The sequence below is a fragment of the Amblyraja radiata genome, chromosome 12, assembly GCF_010909765.2.
Source record: "Amblyraja radiata isolate CabotCenter1 chromosome 12, sAmbRad1.1.pri, whole genome shotgun sequence".
Lineage (NCBI taxonomy): Eukaryota > Metazoa > Chordata > Chondrichthyes > Rajiformes > Rajidae > Amblyraja > Amblyraja radiata.
In genome coordinates this window covers 58,342,685-58,369,091 of record NC_045967.1, presented here as the reverse complement: position 1 = coordinate 58,369,091, position 26,407 = coordinate 58,342,685, and the positions used below count along the sequence as shown (strand labels likewise).

General features: G+C 50.5%; 2 protein-coding genes across 2 annotated transcripts in view; both read left to right on the top strand.

The window, feature by feature from the left end:
- Positions 1-3,523, top strand: part of il13ra1 (interleukin 13 receptor subunit alpha 1) — a 30,137-nt gene extending 26,614 nt beyond the window's left edge. Inside the window, exons 8-9 of the mRNA XM_033030864.1 lie at positions 2,281-2,383; positions 3,374-3,523. Of these exons, the coding sequence (XP_032886755.1) occupies positions 2,281-2,383; positions 3,374-3,488 (218 nt within the window). The 3' untranslated portion in view covers positions 3,489-3,523. The remainder of the gene's footprint in view (positions 1-2,280; positions 2,384-3,373) is intronic.
- Positions 3,524-6,897: 3,374 nt separating this feature from the next.
- Positions 6,898-26,036, top strand: LOC116979319 (dedicator of cytokinesis protein 11-like). Its single transcript, XM_033030926.1, has 6 exons — positions 6,898-6,978; positions 7,290-7,500; positions 9,246-9,436; positions 16,431-16,531; positions 19,135-19,324; positions 25,983-26,036. Exons 1-6 carry the CDS (start codon positions 6,898-6,900, stop codon positions 26,034-26,036), a joined length of 828 nt encoding a protein of 275 aa, XP_032886817.1.
- Positions 26,037-26,407: the final 371 nt, after the last annotated feature.

The following is a 26,407-nucleotide window of genomic DNA, read 5'->3' as shown; positions in this document are numbered from 1 at the left end:
ACGGGCGAGGCGCTGATGCTGATGCTTCTGCTGCTGCTGCTGCTGCTGCTGCTGCTGCTGCACTCCATGGGCTGCACTACGTCGGGACGGGTGAGGCGGGGCTGGACGCGGCGCTCCGACCCAACAGTCCCCTCGACCCGAGTGGTAGCGGTCAAATACTGGACAAGGGCAGTCCCGTGCAGGACAAACCAATTTACCCAATATACGGGATGTCCCGGCTAATACGGGACAGTTGGCAACTCTAGTTGTACATTTATGTGTTTTATTGTCACATGTACCAAGATACAATGAAAAACATTGTGTATCACTCGATCCAAACAGAACACATTCACCATTCATAAATACAATCTCCAGTACAACAGGTGGAGCAAAGGGGAAGATACAGAGTGCAGAATATAGTTCTCAGCATTGTAGAGCATCAGTTCCACAGACAAAGTCCAATGTCCACAATGGGGTAGAGGTGAATCAGACAGTACCCTAGCTTATGGAAGGACTGTTCAGAAGCCCGATAACAGAGGGGAAGAAGCTGTTCTTGAGTCTGGTGGTGCGCGCTTTCAAGCTTCTGTACCTTCTGCCGGACGGGAGCGGGGAGAAGAAGGAATGATCGGGGTGGGATAGGAACAAGGCTGGCTGCTCCATAGATGCTGCCTGACCTGCTGAGTTCCTCCAACATTCCAACACTTTGTGCTTTACTCAATGTACCAGCATCTGCAGTTCCCTGTCCATCTGTCCTCCGTGTTTGCCATTCACTGCACTGGCTCTCTCTCTCTCTCTCTCTCTCTCTCTCTCTCTCTCTCTCTCTCTCTCTCTCTCTCTCTCACACCTTAAACCGCCCTCAAATTACGGGTCCCCATCCCATTCTCATGGTGGCGTAACGGGTAGAGTTGCTGCCTCACAGCGCCAGAGGCCCGGGTTCCATCCTGACTACGGGCGCTGTCTGTACGGAGTTTGTACGTTCTCCCCGTGACCTGCGTGGGTTTTCTCCGAGATCTTCAGTTTCCTCCCACACTCCAAAGACCATCAGCGATGCAGGTTTAATTGGCTCGGTATATACATGTAAACTTGTTGCTCGTGTGTGTAGGACGATGTTAGTGCCTTTCTTGACGTCCTCTGAATGAGGGCTATATGTATGTAGTGATGTATGTACTTAATCTATGAACCAATGTTGTATAACGTTAGTACCTCCACCAATGTAAAGCACTTTGGTCAACGAGAGTTGTTTTGTAAATGTGCTATAGAAATAAAAGTGACTTGACCTGCCTTGAAGTGACTAGTGTGCGGGGATCACAGGTCTGTGGGCCATGGTGTCTGTTTCCGCACTGTATCTCTCAACTAGACGATACATCCCATCCCATCCCATTCTGCTGGGGGAGAAGACCACCCTCCTCCATGCAATGATGTCTACACTTGGAACATGGAGCCTTTAGCACAAGAGCAGGCCCTTCTGCCCACAATGTCTGTGCTGTACATGATGCCAAGACTTACTCTCATCTGCCTGCACATAACCGATATCCCTCCATTCCCTGCATGTCCATGTGCCTATCCAAAAGTCTCATAAACGCTACTATCGTATCTGTCTCCCCCCCCCCCCCCCCAAGGCACCCACCACCAAAGATACCAGAGCAGTCTACTACGATCGTTGCCCACCACCCTCAGTATTAAATAAAGACACTTCTCCTTTCAACGTTCCCCCTCTCATATTACACCCCTGCCCTCTAGTTTTTGTTGTTTCCACCCTGGGGAAAAACATTCTGACTGTCTACCCCATCTATGCACCTCGTAATATCATATACCGGCATCAGATCTCCCTGCAGCCTCCTGAGTTCCAGAGAACACAAACTAATGCCCCCTGTCCCACTGTACAAGTTCATTCCAAGAGTTCCCCCGAGTTTGCCCTGATTCAAACTCGGAGATTTACGGTAATGGCCGCTCGTCGGTACTCGGGGCTCTCGTGGACATTTTTCAACGTGTTGAAAAATCTTCACGAGTCTTCCCGTGCTTACTTGCCGTTAGCGAGTCTTCCCGAGTGCCTGCCGTTAGCGTTACGAGCTGCTAAGAGACGTCCCCGAGCTCCGACGTACCCGCTACGTTCATTCTCCGTACTTACCACGAGTTTGATTATTTTTTTAAATCGGGAGAGCTCTTGGAATGAACGCGTACCGTGGGACAGGGCCATAAGTGTGTCCAGTCTCACCCCCTGTGGCTCTGCTCCATTTTATGCGGGCTGATCACGCTACCCCACCCTCACGTATCTTACGCGTAAACCTGTGTTGCCCGCAGGGGAAGATGCCGGGACAACATGGAATTGGAGCATCGCTCTGCTCATCTTCATCCCGGTGCTGGTGGCTGTGACTGCAATCATGCTATTCCCCAAGCTGAAGCAGTAAGACACGACTTGGCAGTTCGCTTCAAGCCCAATAGTTGGCAATTCCATCAGTGATAGCAGCACAATTAGGCCATTCAGCCCATCAAGTCTACTCCACCATTCAATCATGGCTGATCTATCTCTCCCTCTCTACCTCATTCTCCTGCCTTCTCCCCATAACCTCTGACACCCGCACTAATCAAGAATCTATCTGTCTCTGCCTTAAAACGATTTGCCCTCCACAGCCGTCTGTGGCAATGAATTCCACAGATCTCCGCTGACCTGGATCAGCTCCAGCAGCACCGAACAAGCTTGACATCTTCAGCTGAAGGCACCCCATTCCACACCCTGTCACCCCCTTTCACCCTGTCCCCATCCACCTTGCCTCCCCCCCTGTCTGCTCCCCCACCCTATCACCCTCTGCTCCACCACCCTGTCACCCTCTCTCCCCCACCCTGTCACCCTCTCTCCCCCACCCACCCTCTCTCCCCCACCCTGTCACCCTGTCACCCTCTGCTCCCCCACCCTGTCACCCTCTCTCCCCCACCCTGTCACCCTCTCTCCCCCACTCTGTCACCCTCTCTCCCCCACCCACCCTCTCTCCCCCACCCACCCTCTCTCCCCCACCCTGTCACCCTCTCTCCCCCACCCACCCTCTCTCTGATTTCCTCCCACACTCCAATGACAATAGACAATAGGTGCAGGAGTAGGCCATTCGGCCCTTCGAGCCAGCACCGCCATTCAATGTGATCATGGCTGATCATCCACAATCAGTACCCCGTTCCTGCCTTCTCCCCATATCCCCTGACTCCGCTATCTTTAAGAGCACTATCTAGCTCTCTCTTGAAGTTTACAGGTGTGTAGGTTAATTGCCTTGGTACCAATGTAAATTGTCCCTAGTGTGTGTAGGAACGTGTTAATGTGTGGGGATCGCTGGTCGGCGCGGACTCGATGGATGGTGCAAATCTCTTTACCCTCCACGTGACTAACTATCCTATCTCACTGCAGGCTGAGGAGATGGATCCTCCCTCCCATCCCAGACCCCGGCAGGCTGCTGAAGGATATGTTTTTGGACGGGAATGGAGACCACTCGGTAGGTCAACTCTTTGTGGCATCAGCATAGATGTGGAAGCAGAGATGTGAGTTGTCCAATAGACAATAGGTACAGGAATAGGCCATTCGGCTGATCATCCCCATATCCCCTGACTCCGCTATTTTTAAGAGCCCTATCTATCTACCAAAACTGCACACAATACTCCAGGTGTGGTCTCACAAGGGCCCTGTACAACTGCAGAAGGACCTCTTTGCTCCTATATTTGATTCCTCTTGTTATAAAGGTCAACATGCCATTCACTTTCTTCACTGCCTGCTGTACCTGCATGCTTACTTTCATAGACTGATGTACAAGGACCTCCAGATCCTGTTGTACTTCCCCTTTTCCCAACTTGACGCCATTTAGATAATAATCTAATGAGGTAGACGGGAGGTCAGGACCGCTCCCTAGTTGGTGAGAGGACTGATCTTCATTGTTTATTTTACGCTCTGAGCTTGCGGCTCACGGACAAGCTGGGTGGCCTTGGTTTGTGAGAGAGATGAGGACTCACAGCTTCAAGGGCAAGCGGCGAGATCCAGGAAATATCTTGACTTGTCCAGATGCTGGGAATCTGTGTGAGTGATGGTGACACTTGGAGACGTTTCTCGACAGTGTCGTTTACACGACGGGCATGTGTGTGGTCTCAAGGTGGAAAGCCCCATCTGTGGCTGGGCCTCTCCGGGAGGGATCGTGACTTCCTCTTGCACTTGAGCGTAACTCTATTGTAGTTATATGTGGTTTATCTGATCTGTGTAAGAAGGAACTGCAGATGCTGGTTTACACCAAATATAGACACAAAACGCTGGAGTAACTCAGCAGGACAGGCAGCATCTCCAGAGAGAAGGAATGGGTGATGTTTCTGGTCTAAAGAAGGGCCACCCATTCCTTCTCTCCAGAGATGCTGCCTGTCCTGCTGAGTCACTCCAGCATTTTGAGTCTAGCAGAATTAAAGGATATGGGGAGAAGGCAGGAACGGGGTACTGATTGGGGATGATCAGCCATGATCATATTGAATGGCGGTGCTGGCTCGAAGGGCCAAATGGCCTACTCCTGCACCTGTTGTCTATGTTGCTATGTTTCAGTGTCTGTTGTGATTGGAGAGCTCTTCACTGTCCCTTGGTCAAATGTCCTCAACCTTTGGAGGTAGTCGAGGCTTTGGTGTTATTTCCTGACCTGTGTTTATGGGCACACTAGGGACAATGTTAACATTTATACCAAGCCAATTAACCTACAAACCTATACGTCTTTGGAGTGTGGGAAGAAACCGGAGATCTCGGAGGAAACCCATGGGGAGAACATACAAACTCCGTACAGACAGCACCCGAGGTCAGGATTGAACCTGGGTCTCCGGTGCTGCGTTCGCTGTAAGGCAGCAACTCTACCGCTGCGCCACCGTGACTGCCCCTGCTTTATAATAGACAGAGACTTTATAAAGTGTGTGGTTACAGGATCCCGTTTATTGATTAGTTGGAGTTTTCATTCACTAGGGTTTAATCTCCGTAACAAAGTACTAAATGAAAGACCATGTGGAATTGTCCACTGCTACCGGCAGCACGGTGGCGTAGCAGGTCGAGCCACTTCCTCACTGCGCCACACACCCGGGTTCCATCCTGACCATGGCTGCTGTCTCTGTGGAGTTTGCACTTTCTCCCTGTGACTGCGTGAGTTTCCCTCCACACTCCAACGACGTGCGGGTTTGTAGGTTAATTGGCCCTCGGTAAAATTGTCTCTAGTGTGTAGGGAGTGGATGAGAAAGTGGGATAACATGGAACTGGTGTGAACATATCTTTCAATTATCTTTTATAACAAAAACCATTGATTTAGTCAACGAACTGTGGACCAGTATCGCAGCTGGACCTGGACATTGTATGTTCTCCCCATGGGTTTTCTCCGAGATCTTCGGTTTCTTCCCACACTCCAAAGACGTACAGGTTTGTAGGTTAATTGGCTTGGTATAAATGTTAACATTGTCCCTAGTGTGTGTAGGGTAGTGTTAATGTGCGGGGATCGCTGGTCAGCACAGACCTGGTGGGCCGAAGGGCCTGTTTTCGCACTGGATCTCTAAACACAGGTCAGGAAATGACACCAAAGCCTCGACTACCTCCAAAGGTTGAGGACATTTGACCGAGGGACAGTGAAGAGCTCTCCAATCACAACAGACACTGAAACATAGCAACATAGACAACAGGTGCAGGAGTAGGCCATTCGGCCCTTTGAGCCAGCACCGCCATTCAATATGATCATGGCTGATCATCCCCAATCAGTACCCCGTTCCTGCCTTCTCCCCATATCCTTTAATTCTGCTAGACTCAAAATGCTGGAGTGACTCAGCAGGACAGGCTGCATCTCTGGAGAGAAGGAATGGGTGGCCCTTCTTTAGACCAGAAATCAATCAGTCCTGGGCCTCCTCCATGGCCAGAGTGAGGCCCACCGTATATTGGAGGAGCAGCAACTCATATTTCGCTTGGGTAGTTTACACCTCAACGGTATGAACATTGACTTCTCCAATTTCAGGTAGTCCTTGCTTTCTCCCTCCTTCCCCTCACCTTCCCAGCTCTCCCACAGCCCACTGTCTCCGCCTCTTCCTTTCTTCTTCCCGCCCCCCCCCCCCCCCCCTCACCCCCACATCAGTCTGAAGAGGGGTCTCAACTTGAAACTTCACCTATTCCTTCGCTCCATAGATGCTGCCTCACCTGCTGAGTTTCTCCAGCCATTTTGTCTACCTTCTATTAAAGTATAAATCATTGCCAGAGATGGCTGTGTGATGAGATTGTGTTCAGCTCTGGGCACCATGTTATAGGGAAGATGTTGTTATGCTGGAGAGGATGGAAAGGTTTATGAGAATGTTACCAGGACATGAGGGCCTGAGTTACAGGGAGAGGTTGAGCAGGCTGGGACTCTCTTCCTTGGAGATCAGGAGGATGAGTGGTGATCTTCTAGAGGTATTTAAAATCATGAGAAAAATAGATCGGGTAGATGCACAGGGAAGGAGAATCGAGAACCAGAGGACATAGGTTTAGGGTGAGGGGGGGGGAAGATTTAATAGGTTTTTGAGGGGTAACTTTTTGACATGATGTGTGGTGGGTGTATGGAACCAGCTGCCGGAGGAGGTAGTTGAGGCAGGGACTATTGCAACATTTATGAAACATTTACACAGGAACATGGATAGGACAGGTTTGGAGGAATATGGACCAAACGCGGGCAGGTGGGAGTAGTGTAGATGGGGCATGTTGGCCAGTGTGGGCAAGTTGGGCCGAATGGCCTCCTCCTGCACCTATTGTGTATTGTCATGCTGAGCTAAGTTTATGATGAGCAATACCATCAAAGTCAGGACAGTAAGTTATTTTTTTCTACAGATAGTCACAAAATGTTGAAGTAACTCAGCGGGTCAGGCAACATCTGGATGGGTGGGGACCTTTCTTCTGACTGAAAGGTAGAGATGGCCAGAACAAAACGGGGCCTGGCATCAGATGACCTCGTCAAGGGTGGAGTGCATCATGATTCATTGCAGCTGGGGAGCGTGTGCTAACTACAGGAATTCAGGGATATAATCAGTGGAGCTGCTGCTGGAACGGTGGGGACGAGGAGGGATTGGGGAGGGAAGGGGGCGGAGTAATATAGGAGTTACTTGAAATTAGATAAATCATCGTTGATACGCTGTGTTATGTTGGTGGGTCATAAAGCTGTACCGCATGGATCCAGGCCCTTCAGCCCATCTTGCCCATGCTAACCAATTGTCATACTGGACTGGTCCCACTTGCCAGCATCTTGGAATCCCTAGATGCAGAAAGTTAACATTGCTTTGTTGTCCGTCTGCCTTTCACTGTGCAGGTGAACACAAAGAGCCTGGACCAGAAGTTTGCCTACATTCAGGTGACGTTTGTGGAGCCGTACTTCGATGAGAAACAGCTGCAGGAGCGGACCACCCCCTTTGAGAGGAACCACAATGTGGCGCGGTTTGTCTTTGAAACTCCGTACACGGTGTCCGGGAAGAAGCAAGGAGGCGTGGAGGAACAATTCAAGCGGAGAACCATTCTCACCAGTGAGCACCCGTCTGGTCCAACGTACAGGGGACGGGAGGGGAGGGCCAGGGGGAGGGGAGGGGAGGGGGAGGGGGTGGGGAGGGGAGGGGGAGGGGGAGGGGAGGGCAGGGGACAGGAGGGAGTGCCAGGGGGTGGGGAGGGGACTGGAGGGGAGGGCCAGAGGGTTGGGAGGGGAAGGGAGGGGGAGGGGAGGGCCAGGGGGTGGGGAGGGCCAGGGGGTGGGGACAGGAGGAGGGAAGGGGAGGGCCAGAGGGAGGGGAGGGGACACGAGGGGAGGAGACTACAGAAATGATCCGCTCTTCAAAATGAAGTGTTGCAAGGTGCAGTGTTTAGTGCAGTTTAGTTTATTGTCCCGTGTATGGAGGTACGGTGAAAAGCTTTTGTTGCGTGCTATACAGCCATTTAATCCTGTATACGGCTTAATGTAAAAATACATGATATGGGAATAATGTTTTTCAGCACAAGGTAAAGCCAGTAAAATCCATTCACAGATAGTGTGAGGGTGACCAAGAATACTGTTCAGGACCACTCTCTAGTTGGTGATTCAGTTGCCTGAAAACAGCTGGGAAGAAACTGTCCCTGAATCTGGGGGCTTGTCTGAAATGCTTGAGTACCCAAACATCTGTTCGCAAAGACTAGTTAGAAACATAGAAACATAGAAATTAGGTGCAGGAGTAGGCCATTCGGCCCTTGGAGCCTGCACCGCCATTCAATATGATCATGGCTGATCATCCAACTCAGTATCCCGTACCTGCCTTCTCTCCATACCCTCTGATCACCTTAGCCACAAGGGCCACATCTAACTCCCTCTTAAATATAGCCAATGAACTGGCCTCGACTACCTTCTGTGGCAGGGAGTTCCAGAGATTCACCACTCTCTGTGTGAAAAAAGTTCTTCTCATCTCGGTTTTAAAGGATTTCCCCCTTATCCTTAAGCTGTGACCCCTTGTCCTGGACTTCCCCAACATCGGGAACAATCTTCCTGCATCTAGCCTGTCCAACCCCTTAAGAATTTTGTAAGTTTCTATAAGATCCCCTCTCAATCTCCTAAATTCTAGAGAGTATAAACCAAGTCTATCCAGTCTTTCTTCATAAGACAGTCCTGACATCCCAGGAATCAGTCTGGTGAACCTTCTCTGTACTCCCTCTATGGCAATAATGTCCTTCCTCAGATTTGGAGACCAAAACTGTACGCAATACTCCAGGTGTGGTCTCACCAAGACCCTGTACAACTGCAGTAGAACATCCCTGCTCCTAGTTCTCCTTATCCACTAGGCCATCCAACTTACACTGTGGTTTATGAATGAACTGCAGATGCTGGAAAAATCAAAGGGAGACAAAAATGCTGGAGAAACTGAAGGGGCTCGATCCGAAACGTCACCTATCCATGTTCTCCACAGATGCTGCCTGACCCGCTGAGTTACTCCAACACTGTGTCCCTCCAGATGCTGCACGATCACTGCTGCAGCATATTGTGCATATCCAGAGATCCTGACCTCGGGTACTGTCTGTGTGGAGTTTGCATGTTCTTCCTGTGACTGCATGGGTTGCCTCTGTGTGCTCTGGTTTCCACCCACATCCCAAAAACATGCAGGTTTGTAGATGAATTGGCCCTCTGTAATGTGCAGGGTAGAACTGGTGTGAATGGGTGATCGGTGCTTGGCATAGACTCGATGGGCCAAAGGGTCTGTCTCCGTGCTGTGTTTCTAAACTAAACAGGCGGATTTGTTGTGACTTTGCACAGCCTCGCACTCCTTCCCGTACGTGAAGAAGCGCATCGCGGTCGGACGTGAACAGCAGATCGATCTGAAGCCCATTGACGTGGCCCTCGATGAGATGAAGGACCGGACAGCGGAGCTTCAGAAGCTGTGTGATTCCAATAGCCTCGACATGATCCAACTGCAGCTCAAACTGCAAGGCTGCGTCTCCGTGCAAGTGAGTCCTGACCCCCAACACCTTCCTTGGGTTGGGTTAGGTTGAGTTGAGTTGGATCGGGTCGGGTTGGGTCTGGTCGAGTCGCGTTGAGTCGGGTGGGGTCGGGTGTGGTTGGGTCGGGTGTTGTCGGGTGGGGTCGGGTGTGGTTGGGTGTGGTCGGGTGTGGTTTGGTGTAGTTGGGTGGGGTTGGGTGTGGTGTAGTTGGGGTGGGGTTAGGTGGGGTGGGGTGGGGTTAGGTGGGGTGGGGTGGGGTTAGGTGGGGTGTAATTGGGTGGGGTGTAGTTGGGGTGGGGTTAGGTGGGGTGGGGTTGGGTGGGGTGTAGTTGGGGTGCGGTTGGGTGGGGTGGGGTTAGGTGGGGTGGGGTGAGGTTGGGTGGGGGCGGGGTGGGATCAAGTCGGGTGGGGTGTGGTTGGGTGGGGTGTGGTTGGGTGGGGTGGGGTGTGGTTGGGTTGGGTCGGGTGTGGTCTGGTGTAGTTGGGTGGGGTGTGGTTGGGTGGAGTGGGGTGGGGTCGGGTGTGGTCTGGTGTGGTTGGTTGGGTTGGGTTGGGGTCGAGTCGGGTGGGGTTGGGTGGGGTCGGGTGGGGTCGGGTGTGGTCTGGTGTAGTTGGGTTGGGTGGGGTGGGGTGGGGTGGGGTGGGGTGCGGTTGGGTGCGGTTGGGTTGGGTGGGGTGGGGTTGGGTGGGGTGGGGTTGGGTGCGGTTGGGTTGGGAGGGGTGGGGTGGGGTCGAGTGGGGTGGGGTGTGGTTGGGTTGGGTTGAATTGAGTTATGTTTCTTGTCACATGTACCAAGGTACAGTGAACAATGAATAATGTTTAGTGCAGGATAAAGCCAGTAAAATCCGATCAAAGACAGTCTGAGCGTCACCAAGATAGTAGTTCAGGACCACTCTCCTGTTGGTGATAGGTTGATGCAGTTGCCTGATAATTCCACAGATTCACAACTCTCTGGGTGAAAAGGTTTTTCCTCATCTCAGTCCTAAATGTCCTGCCCCTTACTCTTAAACTGTAACCCCTGGTCTCCCCCAACATGGGGAACATTTTCCCTGCTTCTAGCCTGTCCAATCCCTTAAGAATTCTATATGTTTTCATATGTAAATACAAGGAACTGCAGATGCGCTTTTAGGAAAGAAGAGACAAAAAGTGCTGGAGTACTTTCCCTTCCTCCAGCTTCGCATTTCAAAACTTCTTTCCTTATCTTAGACATTTCCATTCTGGGGATAATGATCTCCCTACCCTATCTACGCCTCATAATTTTATATATCTCTATCAGGTCTCCCCTCAGTCTCTGGCGCTCCAGAGAATACAATCCAAGTTTGTCTAACCTCTTTATGTAGCTCATAGTCTCTCATCCAGACAACAATCTAAAACCCGTCTGAAGAAGGGTTTCAGCCCGAAACGTTGCCTATTTCCTTCGCTCCACAGATGCTGCTGCACCCGCTGAGTTTCTCCAGCATTTTTGTCTACCAACAATCTTTAACACCTCATTTCCACCCTCCCCAGAGGCTGGAGGCCATAACTTTATTAGTCTTCATAAACTGAAGGAGCAGAATTAGGCCATTCAGCCCATCAAGTCTACTCCGCCATTCAAACTTGGCTGATCTATCTCTCCCTCCTAACCCCATTCTCCTGCCTTCTCCCCATAACCCCTGACACCCGTACTAATCGAGTATCTATCTATCTCAGCCTTAAAAATATCCACTGACTTGGCCTCCACAGCCTCCTGTGGAAAAGAATTCCACAGATTCACCACCCCCTGACTAAAGATGAGTCCCTTCAAGATGAGAGCTGTTGCCTTCTTCCTATTTCTGGCCTTTGTCCACCCATCTGACAAACAGTGCCTCTCACCCGTATCTACCTATCACTTGCCGAGCTTTATCTGGCCCTCAGCTTCATCCTCCCGACACCATCAGTCTGAACGAGAGTCCTGACCCAAAACGTCGCCCATCCATGTTCCCCCAGAGATGCTGCCTGAACCACTGCGTTCATAAGACCATGTGATAGGAGTAGAATTAGGCCATTCGGCCCATCAAATCTACTCGGCCATTTAATGTGATGGCTGATCTATCTCTCCCTCCTAACATCATTCTCCTGCCTTCTCCCCATAATCCCTGACACAACTACTAACCAGAGGAGGACAAAGGGGTTCATTAAGAGGGGGGGGGGGGGGAATATAAAAACTGACTGTAAAAGCTTCTTTAGATATGTAAAAAGGAAAAGATGAGTGAAGACAAATGTAGGTCCCTCACAGTCAGAGACAGGTGAATTTATAGTGGGAAACAAGGACATAGCAGAACAGTTAAACAAGTATTTTGGTTCTGTCTTCACTAAGGAAGACACAAACAATCTCCCAGAAATACTAGGGGACCGAGGATCTAGTGGGAGGAAGGAACTGAAGGAAATCTACATTAGTCAGGAAATGGTGTTAGGTAAACTGCTGGGACTGAAGGCAGATAAATCCCCAGGACCTGATGGTCTGCATCCCAGAATACTCAAGGAGGTGGCCCTTGGAATCGTGGATACATTGGTGATCATTTTCCAATCTTCTCTCGACTCTGGATCAGTTCCTGTGGATTGGAGGGTAGCCAATGTAACCCCACTTTTTAAGAAAGGAGGGAGAGAGAAAACAGGGAATTATAGACCAGTTAGCCTTACATCGGTAGTGGGGAAGCTGCTTGAGTCGATTATTAAAGATGTTATAGCAGTGCATTTGGAAAGCAGTGACAGGATTGGTCAAGGGCAGCATGGATTTATGAGCAGAAATCATGCTTGACTAATCTTCTGGAATTTTTTGAGGATGTAACAAGTAGAATGGATAAGGGAGAGCCAGTGGATGTGGTGTATCTGGACTTTCAAAAAGTCTTTGACAAGGTCCCACACAAGAGATTAGTGCAAAATTAGAGCACATGGTATTGGGGGTAGGGTATCGACATGGATAGAGAACTGGTTGTCAGACAGGATGCAAAGAGTAGGAATGAACGGGTCCTTTTCAGAATGGCAGGCAGTGATTAGTGGGGTGCCGCAAGGCTCGGTGCTGGGACCCCAGATGTTTACAATATATATTAACGATTTAGACGAGGAAATTAAATGTAACATCTCTAAGTTTGCGGATGACACGAAGCTGGGTGGCAGTGTGAACTGCAAGGAGGATGCTATGAGGCTGCAGGGTGACTTGGATAGGTTGGGTGAGTGGGCAGAAGCATGGCAGATGCTACACAATGTGGATAAATGTGAGGTTATCCACTTTGGTGGCAAGAACAGGAAGGTGGATTATTATCTGAATGGTGTCAGATTAGGCGAAGGGGAGGTGCAACGAGACCTGGGTGTGCTTGTACATCAGTCACTGAAAGTAAGCATGCAGGTACAGCAGGCAGTGTAGAAAGCCAATGGCATGTTGGCCTTCATTGCGAGAGGATTTGAGTTTTGGGGCAAGGAGGTTCTACTGCAGTTGTACAGGGCCCTGGTGAGACCGCATCTGGAGTATTGTGTGCAGTTTTGTTCTCCTAATTTGAGGAAGGACATTATTGCTATTGAGGGAGTGCAGCGTAGGGTCACCAGGTTAATTCCCGAGATGGCAGGAATGTCATATGAGGAAAGAATGGGTCGACTGGCTTGTATTCACTGGAATTTAGAAGGATGAGAGGAGATCTTATAGAAACATATAAAATTCTTAAAAAATTGGAGAGGCTACATGCAGGAAAAATGTTCCTGATGTTGGGGAGTCCAGAACCAGGAGCCACAGTTTAAGAATAAATGGTCGGCCATTTTGGACTGAGATGAGAAAAAAACATTCTTCACCCAGAGAGTTGTGAATCTGTGGAATTCTCTGCCACAGAAGGCAGTGGAGGCCAGTTCACTGGATGTTTTCAACAGAGAGTTAGATTTAGCTCTTTGGGCTAAAGGAATCAAAGGATATGGGGGAAAAAACAGGAACAGGGTACTGATTTTAGATGATCAGCCATGATCATATTGAATGGCGGTGCTGGCTCAAAGGGCCGACTGGCCTACTGCACCTATTTTTATATGTTCCTATGAATCTATCTCTTCCTTAAAAATATCCACTGACTTGGCCTCCACACCCTTCTGTGGCAAAGAATTCCACAGACTCACCGCCTTTTGACTAAAGAAATTCTTCCTCGTCTCCTACTGAAATGAATGCCCTTTAATTCTGAGACTATGCCCTCTAGTCCTAGACTCTCCCATTAGTGGAAACATCCTCTCCACATCCATTCTATCCAAGCCTTTCACTATTTTGCTCATTTCAATGAGGTCCCCCCTCATTCTTCTAAACTCCATCGAGTACAGGCCCAGTGCCGACAAACGCTCATCATATGTAATAGACAATAGGTGCAGGAGTAGGCCATTCGGCCCTTCGAGCCAACACCGCCATTCAATGTGATCATGGCTGATCATCCCCAATCAGTACCCCGTTCCTGCCTTCTCCCCATATCCCCTGACTCTGCTATTTTTAAGAGCCCCATCTAGCTCTCTCTTGAAGTTGTAACTGCACATCCATACTTGGACTTGCGGGCGATTTGGGAATTTGCAGTTCAGAAAAGCAAATTTAATGCCCAAATCTTTCTTGTGTTCTCGTTCCAACATAACTTGTGCATGCCGTAATCTAGCTGCCAAATATGCAGCCTGCAATATGATGCAGATTGATCATTGATTACAAGAACATGCCAAGGTGGATCGGGTCCCAGTATCGCAACTGCAGATACCGGCTTACAAAAAAGTGCTGGAGTAACTCAGCGGGTCAGGCAGCATCTGTGGAGAACATGGATAGGTGACGTTTCACAGAGTGCTGGAGTAACTCAGCGGGTCAGGCAGCATCTGTGGAGAACATGGATAGGTAACGTTTCGGGTCAGAACCCTTGGTCAGATTAATGATAGTGGGGGAGAGAGAGATGGGGAAGGGAGGTGGGGAAGGACAAAGCCTGGCAAGTGATAGTTGGATAACAGATGAGGGGAATTTTGATAAATCTTTGCAGCTCCCACTCCACTATAATGAGATCTGTTCCAGATGTTTCTGTAGCTACTCCCATCCTTTGCCGAGAAGCTAGAAACTACAGATGTTGCTTTACACAAAAGGACGTTTTGAGTTGGGACCCTTTTTCAGACTGATTGTGGTGGGGGGGAGAAAGTTGGAAGATCATATCCATGTTCTCCACAGATGCTGCCTGACCCGCTGAGTTACTCCAGCACTCTGTGAAACGTCACCTATCCATGTTCTCCACAGATGCTGCCTGACCCACTGAGTTACTCCAGCACTCTGTGAAACATCACCTATCCATGTTCTCCACAGATGCTGCCTGACCCGCTGAGTTACTCCAGCACTCTGTGAAACATCACCTATCCATGTTCTCCACAGATGACAATAGACTATAGACAATAGGTGCAGGAGTAGGCAGGAAACATGTTCCCGATGTTGGGGGAGTCCAGAACCAGGGGTTACAGTTTAAGAATAAGGAGTAAGCCATTTAGAACAGAGATGAGGAAACACTTTTTCTCAGAGAGTGGTGAGTCTGTGGAATTCTCTGCCTCAGAGGGCGGTGGAGGCAGGTTCTCTGGATGCTTTCAAGAGAGAGCTAGATAGGGCTCTTAAAAATAGCGGAGTCAGGGGATATGGGGAGAAGGCAGGAATGGGGTACTGATTGGGGATGATCAGCCATGATCACAGTGAATGGCGGTGCTGGCTCAAAGGGCCGAATGGCCTACTCCTGCACCTATTGTCTATTGTCTATTGTCTATAAGACAAATGTAGGTCCATTACAGTCAGAGACAGGTGAATTGATACTGGGGAATGATATAGAGAAATGGCAGAACAGTTAAACGAGTACTTTGGTTCTGTCTTCACTGAGGAAGGGCGAATTATCCTAGGGTGGGAATGTCAAAGGCCGGAGGTGACAGCTTTAAGGTGAGAGGGGCAAAGTTGAAAGGAGATGTGCAGGGCAAGAGGGTGGTGGGTGCCTGGAACGTGCTGCCAGGGGTGGTGGTGGTGGGGGTGGGGCAGATACCAAGTCAAGTCAAGCCAAGTTTATTCGTCACATACACATACGAGATGTACAGTGAAATGAAAAGAGGCAATGCTCGCAGACTTTGTGCAAAAAAACAAACAAACAACAAACAGAATGGAGCAGAATCACATAATCTTTTACATATTAAATATTGTGGGCGGAAGGAAAAGGTTCAGTAAAGTTAGTCCCTGGTGAGATAGGAGTTTACAGTCCGAATGGCCTCTGGGAAGAAACTCCTTCTCATCCTCTCCGTTCTCACCGCATGGCAACGGAGGCGTTTGCCTGACCGTAGCAGCTGGAACAGTCCGTTGCAGGGGTGGAAGGGGTCTCCCATGATTTTATTTGCTCTGGAGTTGTACCTCCTGATGTATAGTTCCTGCAGGGGGGCAAGTGAAGTTCCCATAGTGCGTTCGGACGAACGCACTACTCTCTGTAGAGCCTTCTTGTCCTTGGCAGAGCAATTCCCAAACCAGATGGTAATGTTCCCGGACAAGATGCTTGTCACCGCCGCTGAGTAGAAGCACTGGAGGATCCTCGGAGATACTCTGAGTTTCCTCAATTGCCTGAGGTGGTAAAGGCGCTGCCTTGCCTTACTCACGAGTGCTGAGGCGTGTGATGCCCATGTCATATCCTCAGAGATGTGGACTCCCAGATATTTAAAACAGTTCACCCTATCCACAGGATCCCCATTTATCCTCAATGGAGTGTACGTCCTCGGATGATGTGCCCTCCTAAAGTCCATGATCAGCTCCTTAGTTCTTTTGATATTCAAGAGGAGGCTGTTGTCCTGGCACCAGAGTGCTAGATCAGCCACCTCCTCCCGGTAGTGGTGTCTAGAGGGCAGATTGGATAGGCACTAGATATGGATCAGGTCCAGGCAGAGTAGATTGGTTCATCACGGATGTTGTGGGCTGAAGGGTCTGTTCTGGTGCATTGTTCGATGGCACACAACACGAGCTTGTCCTGTACTTTGCCGCAGGTCAACGCCGGCCCGCTGGCCTACGCCAGAGCCTTCCTGGACGGTGGCAAGTCGGCCAAGCTCCCCGCCAAGAAAGTCAAACTACTGAAGGAAACGTTCAGGTGAGTGGGGAGAACGGAGATACCTGAACACCAACGCAATCAGCCCGTTACTGTGCCCACAGCAGAGAGACGTGTCTACACAACCAACTTGCCCCTTCCCAATTTGCTCCTTCCCAACTTGCCCCTTCCCAACTTGCCCCTTCCCAACTTGCCCCTTCCCAACTTGCCCATTCCCAACTTGCCCCTTCCCAACTTGCTCCTTCCCAACTTGCCCCTTCCCAACTTGCCCCTTCCCAACTTGCCCATTCCCAACTTGCCCCTTCCCAACTTGCCCCTTCCCAACTTGCCCATTCCCAACTTGCCCCTTCCCAACTTGCCCCTTCCCAACCTGCCCCTTCCCAACCTTCCTCTTCCCAACTTGCCCCTTCCCAACCTGCCCCCTCCCAACTTGCCCATTCCCAACTTGCCCCTTCCCAACCTGCCCCCTCCTAACTTGCCCATTCCCAACTTGCCCCTTCCCAACTTGCCCCTTCCCAACTTGCCCCTTCCCAACTTGCCCATTCCCAACTTGCCCCTTCCCAACTTGCCCCTTCCCAACTTGCCCCTTCCCAACCTGCCCCTTCCCAACCTGCCCCTTCCCAACTTGCCCCTTCCCAACTTGCCCCTTCCCAACCTGCCCCTTCCCAACCTGCCCCTTCCCAACCTGCCCCTTCCCAACCTTCCCCTTCCCAACCTGCCCCTTCCCAACCTTCCCCTTCCCAACTTGCCCCTTCCCAACTTGCCCCTTCCCAACCTGCCCCTTCCCAACCTGCCCCTTCCCCACCTGCCCCTTCCCAACTTGCCCCTTCCCAACTTGCCCCTTCCCAACTTGCCCCTTCCCAACCTGCCCCTTCCCAACCTTCCCCTTCCCAACTTGCCCCTTCCCAACTTGCCCCTTCCCAACTTGCCCCTTCCCAACCTGCCCCTTCCCAACCTGCCCCTTCCCAACCTGCCCCTTCCCCACCTGCCCCTTCCCCACCTGCCCCTTCCCAACTTGCCCCTTCCCAACTTGCCCCTTCCCAACTTGCCCCTTCCCAACCTGCCCCTTCCCAACCTGCCCCTTCCCAACCTGCCCCTTCCCAACTTGCCCCTTCCCAACTTGCCCCTTCCCCACCTGCCCCTTCCCAACTTGCCCCTTCCCAACTTGCCCGTTCATCTCTGTTCATTTACTGTCATCTTCTCCCCGCCCCACCTCCTTCCAGATCCGCAGATCATCCTGTCCTTGCCCCTCCCCTATATGTCCTTGCCACCCCTCCCCGTCCCCCAACCCCTTGCCCCCCTCTCCTTCCCCTCCTCTCCTTCACTATCCCCTCTCTCCCCCCCCCCCCCCTTGTCCCCACCCGCACACCGTCCTCTCCCTCCCCACCCCATCCTCCTCCTTCCCCCCTTCCCCACCTCCTTCCACTCCATCTGGTCCTCATCCACTCTCCCTTCCCTCCACCCCCCTCTCCCCCTCTCTCTCCCTCCTCCCTTCCCTCCCTCCCCACTATCTCCCCCTCTCCCCGCTCCCTCCCCACCCCATCCCCCTCCCTCTCTCTCCCTCCCCCCTTCCCTCCCTCCCCACTATCTCCCCCTCTCCCCGCTCCCTCCCCACCCCATTCCCCTCCCTCTCTCATTCCCTCCCCCCTTCCCTCCCTCCCCACTATCTCCCCCTTCTCCCCCCTCTTCCCTCCCTCCCCCATCAATAATTGAGCCCATCCTGCAGGTGTGACCCATCTACAGAATGGACAGGTGCAGGAAGACTCAGCAGGTTGGGCAGCGTGTGTGGGGGGAGGGTGGTAGACGGACAAAGTCCTTTCATCGCCCGGTCTACTCCACAATGGCAGAAGTGCACCTGGTGTGAAGGTGCTGAAGGTCGCAGTGGGAACATTGTGATGATCAGTCACATTCCACACTGTGTTCTGGGCGTGTACGTGTGTCAAACAGCCGCCTCCAGCACGTGATTAGATCATCGTTAGTGATGATTACTGGAGTATAAACAGTGTGGATCGGCACGTATACGGTGCAGCGACATGAGTGGTCAATAAAACCCTGTTCATGGGTCCGTACAGGTGACTCTGTATGTCCATATAACGTAGAAGAGGCCATTTGTCCCATTGCTACTATACTAGCCCTCGGTAACCCCACCTGCCCTGTTCCCCGAGACATTACCCTGCATCCCCTTCCTGTAAGAATAAGGGGTAAGCCATTTAGAACGGAGATGAGGAAACACTTTTTCACACAGAGAGTTGTGAGTCTGTGGAATTTGGTGGAGGCCGGTTCTCTGGATGCTTTCAAGAGAGAGCTAGATTGGGCTCTTAAAGATAGCGGAGTCAGGGGATATGGGGAGAAGGCAGGAACGGGGTACTGATTGTGGATGATCAGCCATGATCACATTGAATGGCGGTGCTGGCTCGAAGGGCCGAATGGCCTACTCCTGCACCTATTGTCTATTGTCTATTGTTTGTAGACTAATTGGCTTTGGTGAGATTGGAAAATTGTGCCTAGTGTGTGTGTGTGTGTGTGATGGAGCTAATGTGCGGGGGTCGCCGGTCGGGACGGACTCGGTGGGCCGAAGGGCCTGTTTCTACGCCGCATCTCCAGACTAAAGTGAACTAACAAGGATAGTTTTGACGTTGTTGCAGGGAATTTGTGACGGCCTGCAGCCTGGCCCTGGATTTGAACGAGCGGCTGATTAAAGAGGACCAGCTGGAGTATCACGAAGGGTTGAAGTCCAACTTTAAAGACATGGTGAAGGAACTATCGGAAATCACTCATGAGCAGGTGAGTGAAGCTGACGGCAGCTGCCATGTGTTGCTGGAGTGGACACCTCATGTAGTCCTCACCCACACAGCCCACAGCTCACAATGGCCTGTCTCCTTGGTAGACACAAATGCTGGAGAAACTCAGCAGGTGAGGCAGCATCTATGGAGTGAGGGAATAGGTGACGTTTCAGGTCGAGACCTGGAAGCATCTATGGAGCAAAGGAATAGATGACGTTTCGGGTCGAGACCCTTCTGGGTCTCGACCCGAAACGTCACCTATTCCTTCGCTCCATAGATGCTGTCCCACCCGCTGAGTTCCTCCAGCATTTTTGTCTACTTTCCATTTCTCCAGCATCTGCAGTTCCTTCTTAAACATGGCCTCTCTACTTTGTCATCTTTACTTTATTGCGAATCTTTCATTCATTTGTTCTACATCTCGTTTCCCTCTCCCCTGACTCTCAGTCTGAAGAAGGGTCTCGACCCGAAACGTCACCTATTCCTTTGCTCCAGAGATGCTGCCTGTCCCGCTGAGTTACTCCAGCTTTTTGTGTCTATCTTCAGTGAAAACCAGCATCTGCAGTTCCTTCTTATGCTGTACGATTAACAGTGTGCCTTTTAACCCTTTATTGGGGCGTTTGTCCACACAGCCACCCCACAGACATCCCATGTACTCACCCTGCATTGTATAGAAACATAGAAAATAGGTGCAGGAGTAGGCCATTCGGCCCTTCGAGCCTGCACCGCCATTCAATATGATCATGGCTGATCATCCAACTCAGTATCCTGTACCTGCCTTCTCTCCATACCCCCTGAACCCTTTAGCCACAAGGGCCACATCTAACTCCCTCTTAAATATAGCCAATGAACTGGCCTCAACTACTTTCTGTGGCAGAGAATTCCAGAGATTCACCACTCTCTGTTTGAAAAATGTTTTTCTCAGCTCGGTCCTAAAAGATTTCCCCCTTATCCTTAAACTGTGTGTGACCCCTTGTTCTGGACTTCCCCAACATTGGGAACAATCTTCCTGCATCTAGCCTGTCCAACCCCTTAAGTATATTGTTCTTCAATACACTGCGCCACCGTGCCACACCCTTGCCCACTCACACTCGCCCTTTCTTGAGAGGGGTGCGGGTGGTAAAGGATTCAGAGTGGGGGGGGGGGTAGGGTGGGAGTTTGTTTGATGCATGAGAGAGAGAATAGAATTGCAGTAGATGGCACGGCGGTGCAGCGGTAGAGTTGCTGCCTCACAGCACCAGAGACCCGCCAAGGTCTGGGGAAACAATCTGGAACGGGGTACTGCTTTTTTGGATGGTCAGCCATGATCATATCGAATGGTGGTGCTGGCTCGAAGGGCCGAATGGCCTACTCCTGCACCTATTTTCTATGTTTCTATGTACGATCCTGACATCGGGTGCTGCCTGTACGGAGTCTGCACGTTCTCCCCGTGACCGCGTGGGTTTTCTCCGGGTGCTCCGGTTTCCTCCCACTCTCCAAAGACAGTCTGTGGAATTCTCTGCCTCAGAGGGCGGTGGAGGCAGGTTCTCTGGATGCTTACAAGAGAGAGCTAGATAGGGTTCTTAAAGATAGCGGAGTCAGGGGATATGGGGAGAAGGCAGGAACGGGGTACTGACTAGGGATGATCAGCCATGATCACATTGAATGGCGGTGCTGGCTGGAAGGGCCGAATGGGCTACACCTGCACCTATTGTCTATTGTCTATTGTCTATTGTGCATGTTTGCAGGTTAATAATCGTCCCTCTGTAAATTGCCACGTGTGTCGGGTACCAGGTGGGATAACATAGAACGCGTGAACAAGTGATCGCTGGTTAGCGAGGGCCCGATGGGCCGAAGGGCCTGTTTCAATGCTGTACCTCTAAAACTAAAAGGAAAACATGTCAAAGTCTTACCAGGAAAGCTGGAAAACTTAAACCGAGTAAATTAAACAAACAGAAATAACAAAATAACATTCTGGGATAATGATTTGTATTTGTGGTTCACAGTATCCCTGGAGGCCATTACTGGCAAGTTGTTCACTCCAGTCCGGCCAGCTGTGCTGGACATTCTTCACATTTCCTGCAAACTTTTTAAATCTGAAATGTAAATACTGGTTCTGTTCTGTGCTGTTGTTTTAGCACAACCCACAGGCATTGCCACATTCATTTCACTGCACATCTTGTATGTGTATGTGGCAAATAAACCTGACTTGACTTGACGACTTCATCTGGCAGCAAGGACCTGGGGACAAGCTGCCAGGGGTGGGGAGGGAGGGAGAAGGTCGGCAGGGTGGTTGGGGCAAGGTACAGAGAGAGATAGAGAGAGGGGGGGGGGCAGAACATTGCAGATACAGTGAAGATAGACACAAAGGCAGGAATGGGGTACTGATTGGGGATGATCAGCCATGATCACATTGAATGGCGGTGCTGGCTCGAAGGGCCGAATGGCCTACTCCTGCACCGATTGTGTATTGTGTGGACGGCTCGAATGTAATCATGGATGGTCTCTCCGCTGACTGGTTAGCACGCAACAAAAAGCTTTGTCCTGTACCTCAGCACACATGACATTAAAACACAACACATTAATCTTTCCCGGGACTATTTCCAGCTTAATAACAAACTTCCTATAACAGGATGACCAAAACTGAACACACTATTCTAGATGTGGCCTCACTATTCCCCACAGTTACACTTGGAACTAATGCCTGCTCCTGCACCGTTAGTTAGATTCTTCACCCAGCCAGGTGGCACGGTGGAGTTGCTGCCTCACAGCGCCAGAGACCCGGGTTTGATCCCGACGAGGGGTGCTGTCTGTACGGAGTTTGTACGTTCTCCCACTGACCGCATGGGTTTTCTCCCAAATCTTCGGTTTCCTCCCACACTCCAAAGACAATAGACAATAGGTGCAGGAGTAGGCCATTCGGCCCTTCTAGCCAGCACCGCCATTCAATGCGATCATGGCTGATCATCCACAATCAGTATCCCGTTCCTGCCTTCTCCCCATATCCCCTGACTCCGCTATCTTTAAGAGCCTTATCTAACTCTCTCTTGAAAGTTTCCAGAGAACTGGCCTCCATCTCCCCCCCCCCCCCTCCCCCCCATGAGGCAGAGAATTCCACAGACTCACAACTCTCTGGGTGAAAAAGTGTTTCCTCGTCTCCGTTCTAAATGGCTTACCCCTTATTCTTAAACTGTGGCCCCTGGTTCTGGACTCCCCCAACATCGGGAACATGTTTCCTGCCTCTAGCGTGTCCAATCCCTTAATACTCCTATATGTTTCATTAAGATACCCTCTCATCCTTCTAAACTGTACAAGTGTACAAGCCCAGCCGCTGCATTCTCTCGGCATATGACAGTCCCGCCATCCCGGGAAGACGTACAGGTTTGTAGGTTAATTGGCTTGGTTCAAATGTAAATTGCCCCTAGTGTGTGTAGGGTAGTGTTAGTGTGTGGCGATCGCTGGTCGGTACGGACTCAGTGGGGCCGAAGGGCCTGTTTCTGCGCTGTATCTCTAGACTAAGCTAAACACCCCTTGCCCTTGTCTTGGCCTCCATCCAGACAAGTGTTCAGACGATGTACAGGTATGGGCAGGGCAGCTTCAAGGTAGCTCATACTATATAGACAAACACAGCTGTTAATCTGCTGTGGGGATAGAGGCAAAGTCTACTCAAGAATCACGAGTGTCGGATTATCATATGTGCTGGCAGCAGGCCAATGAAATTCTTACTGGCTGCAGTTCAACAGACCCATTAACCCGTCAACACACAAATACATAATAATCCACAATACAACGAGTTTACAACAGTGTACCAGGCATGTGTAGGAAGGAACTGCAGATGCTGGTTTCAACCGAAGCTCCTATAGCGGAGCAAGATAAACCACTCCTGCTAAATGCAATGGGCTGACGTGTAGTACGCAACGGAGCGGAACGTGGGTCTTTTTTTCATCCATTTTAGTAACCCGACCCGACTCGCAGTGTAATCAACGTTGCGGGGGAACAGTTTGTGTTAATGAATTATAATTCTGTAAATGAGAAGATTTTTACCAAATAACTTTTATTTTTACGAGGATGTTTCCGTAACCGGCTTCCGTCTCCGCACTAGTAACCTTTGCTCCGCTACGGGATCTATGGGTGCAGAGACGGAAGCCGGTTACGGAAATGGGGCCGAAAATGACCCATGAATCTGCCCATGGCCGTACTACGTCTTTTTCGTCGAGTGGACTATCTTGCTCGCTGTAGGATCTTTGGTATAAACCGAAGCCAGACGCAGAAAGCTGGAGTAAGGGCCTGTCCAACATTCACAACCTAATTCACGACCTCTGCCGAGTTTGCCCTTGACTCATACTCACAGCATGGTCGTCACGAGGTCATAGGTAGGTCGTAGGTAGGTCGTAGCAGGCCGTAATGCTAGTCGTAGGTACTCCTCGTGGCATCAAGTAGGTCGAGGCGTTTTTTCTAGAATGATAAAAAATGTCCACGAGTAAAAAAGATCTTGAATTAGGTCGTGAAAGTGGGACAGGCAACATCTCTGTAGTTCACCTACTCCTTTTCTCTAGAGATGCTGCCTGACTCGCTGAGTTACTCCAGCCTGTTGTGTCTAATCTCTGGTGCACCAAGGAACCGGGATGTGGTGGGATATGGATCATGTGCGGACTGAAGAGATGAGTTCATCTTGGCATCGTTGTTCAGCACGGACATTGTGGGCCGAAGGGCCTGTTCTGTGCTGTACTGTTCTACGTTCTATGTTAACCATGGCCGGAGCTGGCAACATTAAAGATGCATTAGGTTGACACAAATGCTGGAGAAACTCAGCGGGTGAGGCAGCATCTATGGAGCGAAGGAATAGGTGACGTTTCAGGTCGAGACCCGGAAGCATCTATGGAGCGAAGGAAATAGTTGACGTTTCGGGTCGAGACTCGGAAACATCTATGGAGCGAAGGAATAGGCGACGTTTCAGGTCGAGACCTGGAAGCATCTATGGAGCGAAGGAATAGGTGACGTTTCGGGTCGAGACCCTTCCGGGTCTCGACCCGAAACGTCACCTATTCCTTCGCTCCGTAGATGCTGCCTCACCCGCTGAGTTCCTCCACCATCCTTCAATTTTTTATCAGCATCTGCAGTTCTTTCTTAAAGATGCGAATGTCTCTCAGCTGATGTTCTAAGACATCTCCAGGGCAGCTCCCAGGCTCTGGAACTCCCTCCCCCAACTGATCCGCAATTCCGTGTCCCTCACCATCTTCCAGTCCCGCCTCAAGACCCATCTCTTCACCTCTGCCTATCCTTAGCCCCACGTCCCCCTCCCTTTTCATCTGTGCTTGAATTGCCTCATATTGTGTTTTGAATTGAATTCTGTCTTTAATTTGTGTACTAGTCATGCCTCTGCTATTTATTTCATTCCGCTTACATGTTTTTCCTCTACTTGCTAAATTTTTGTAAGGTGTCCTTGAGACTCTTGAAAGGCGCCCATAAATAAAATGTATTATTATTATTATTAAGACACTTGAATGCATTCTGGAGACATGGCCAAACTGGGCTGGAAACTGCTGCTAAATTAATTACAGGTAGAGGGTGGAGCGGGCAAAATAACTTGGGTTCCGCTATATTCTTCAACATGCAACCGTCTCTCTGTTGACTGAGTTGTTAATGGAACATTGTCGGGATGCAAAGCACCTCTTTGCATAGTAGCAACTCCAGGAACATGCCCTCGCACTGAACAATAGTCTGCACCCGAGGATTTGCATCCAGCTCCCTCCATCTGCCACATTTGCCACTGATTACAATGCTGCATTTGTTTAGTGAGATTAAATCATGTGTGGAAGCTGAACCCTCGATCCAGCACACGGCCACTTTTATTGAAAGTGCATTGAACGTTGCGCTGTCTTCATTGTGTATTTTCAAGATTCAAGAGTGTTTATTGTCATGTGTCCCAGATAGGACAATGAAATTCTTGCTTTGCTTCAGCACACAGAACACAGTAGGCATTGACTACAGAACAGATCAGTGTGTCCATATACCATTATATAAACATATACACACATGAATAAATAAAGTGCAAATAACAGATAATGGGTTATTAATGTTCAGAGTTTTGTCCGAGCCAGGTTTAATAGTCTGATTGCTGAGGGGAAGTAGCTATTCCTGAACCTGGTTGTTGCAGTCTTCAGGCTCCTGTACCTTCTACCTGAAGGTAGCAGGGAGATGAGTGTGTGGCCAGGATGGTGTGGATCCTTGATGATACTGCCAGCCTTTTAGAGGCAGCGACTGCGATAGATCCCCTTGATGGAAGGAAGGTCAGAGCCGATGCATGTGTCCATGTCCCTCCATTCCCTGCTTATCCATGTGTCAGAGTTTCATAAACACCACTATCGTATCTGCCTCCTCCTCCTCCTCCTCCACCACCTCCACCCCTGTGTGTTTTCCAGGCACCCACCACCTTTGCCCCGCACACCTCCTGTAAACTTTGCCCCGCTCACATGAAACCTCTACGCTCTAAGATCCAAAATACTCTATCTGAAAACTCTGCCTAAACGCAAGTTTAACAGGCAGGAGAGCACAGTAAAAGTTGATAGCGAGGAGCTTGTCGGCTGGGTTTGGCACGGAGGTGCCTGATGCAGGCAATTATTGCCTTGATCCACCTCCACACGTGTTGGGACAGGTAACCAAGGTGTTCCTTTCATTCCCATTCTGGCACAAGGCAGTCTTTGTGTGACTGGTGGGAACTCTGTGCCTTGTAGAATGGATTCCAGATCACCCGCGGGCATTTCTACTTCAAACCACGATCATTCTGACCTTCTCTGGGCCGATGGCCATTTAGTTTGTGGTCATTCACAATGTCCATGAGGTCAAGTCACAGTGCAATAGGGCCCAGTGCTGTAGAAGGGAACTGCAGATGCGGGTTTAACACAAAGATAGACACAAACTGCTGGAGTAACTCAGCGGGGCAGGGAGCATCTCTGGGGAGGAGGCAGATATGATAGTGGTGTTTATGAAACTCTGACACATGGGATACGCAGGGAATGGAGGGACATTGTCACAGGCAGGTGGTCTTGGCATCAAGAGGGGTGAGAGGTGGGAGAGTGGGGGGGAGGGAAGTATGGGGGTGAGGGGGTGAGCGGGGAGTCAGTGGGGAGGGGTGGGAGAGTGGGGGGTGAGAGAGTAG

Bases quoted from the DNA above. Each gene is read 5' to 3' on its own strand.
- LOC116979319 (XM_033030926.1), top strand. From the start codon at position 6,898: ATGGCCAGAACAAAACGGGGCCTGGCATCAGATGACCTCGTCAAGGGT. The intron at 6,979-7,289 runs GTGTGCTAACTA...TTCACTGTGCAG, and splicing joins ATTCATTGCAGCTGGGGAGC to GTGAACACAAAGAGCCTGGA. The intron at 7,501-9,245 runs GTGAGCACCCGT...GACTTTGCACAG, and splicing joins GCGGAGAACCATTCTCACCA to CCTCGCACTCCTTCCCGTAC.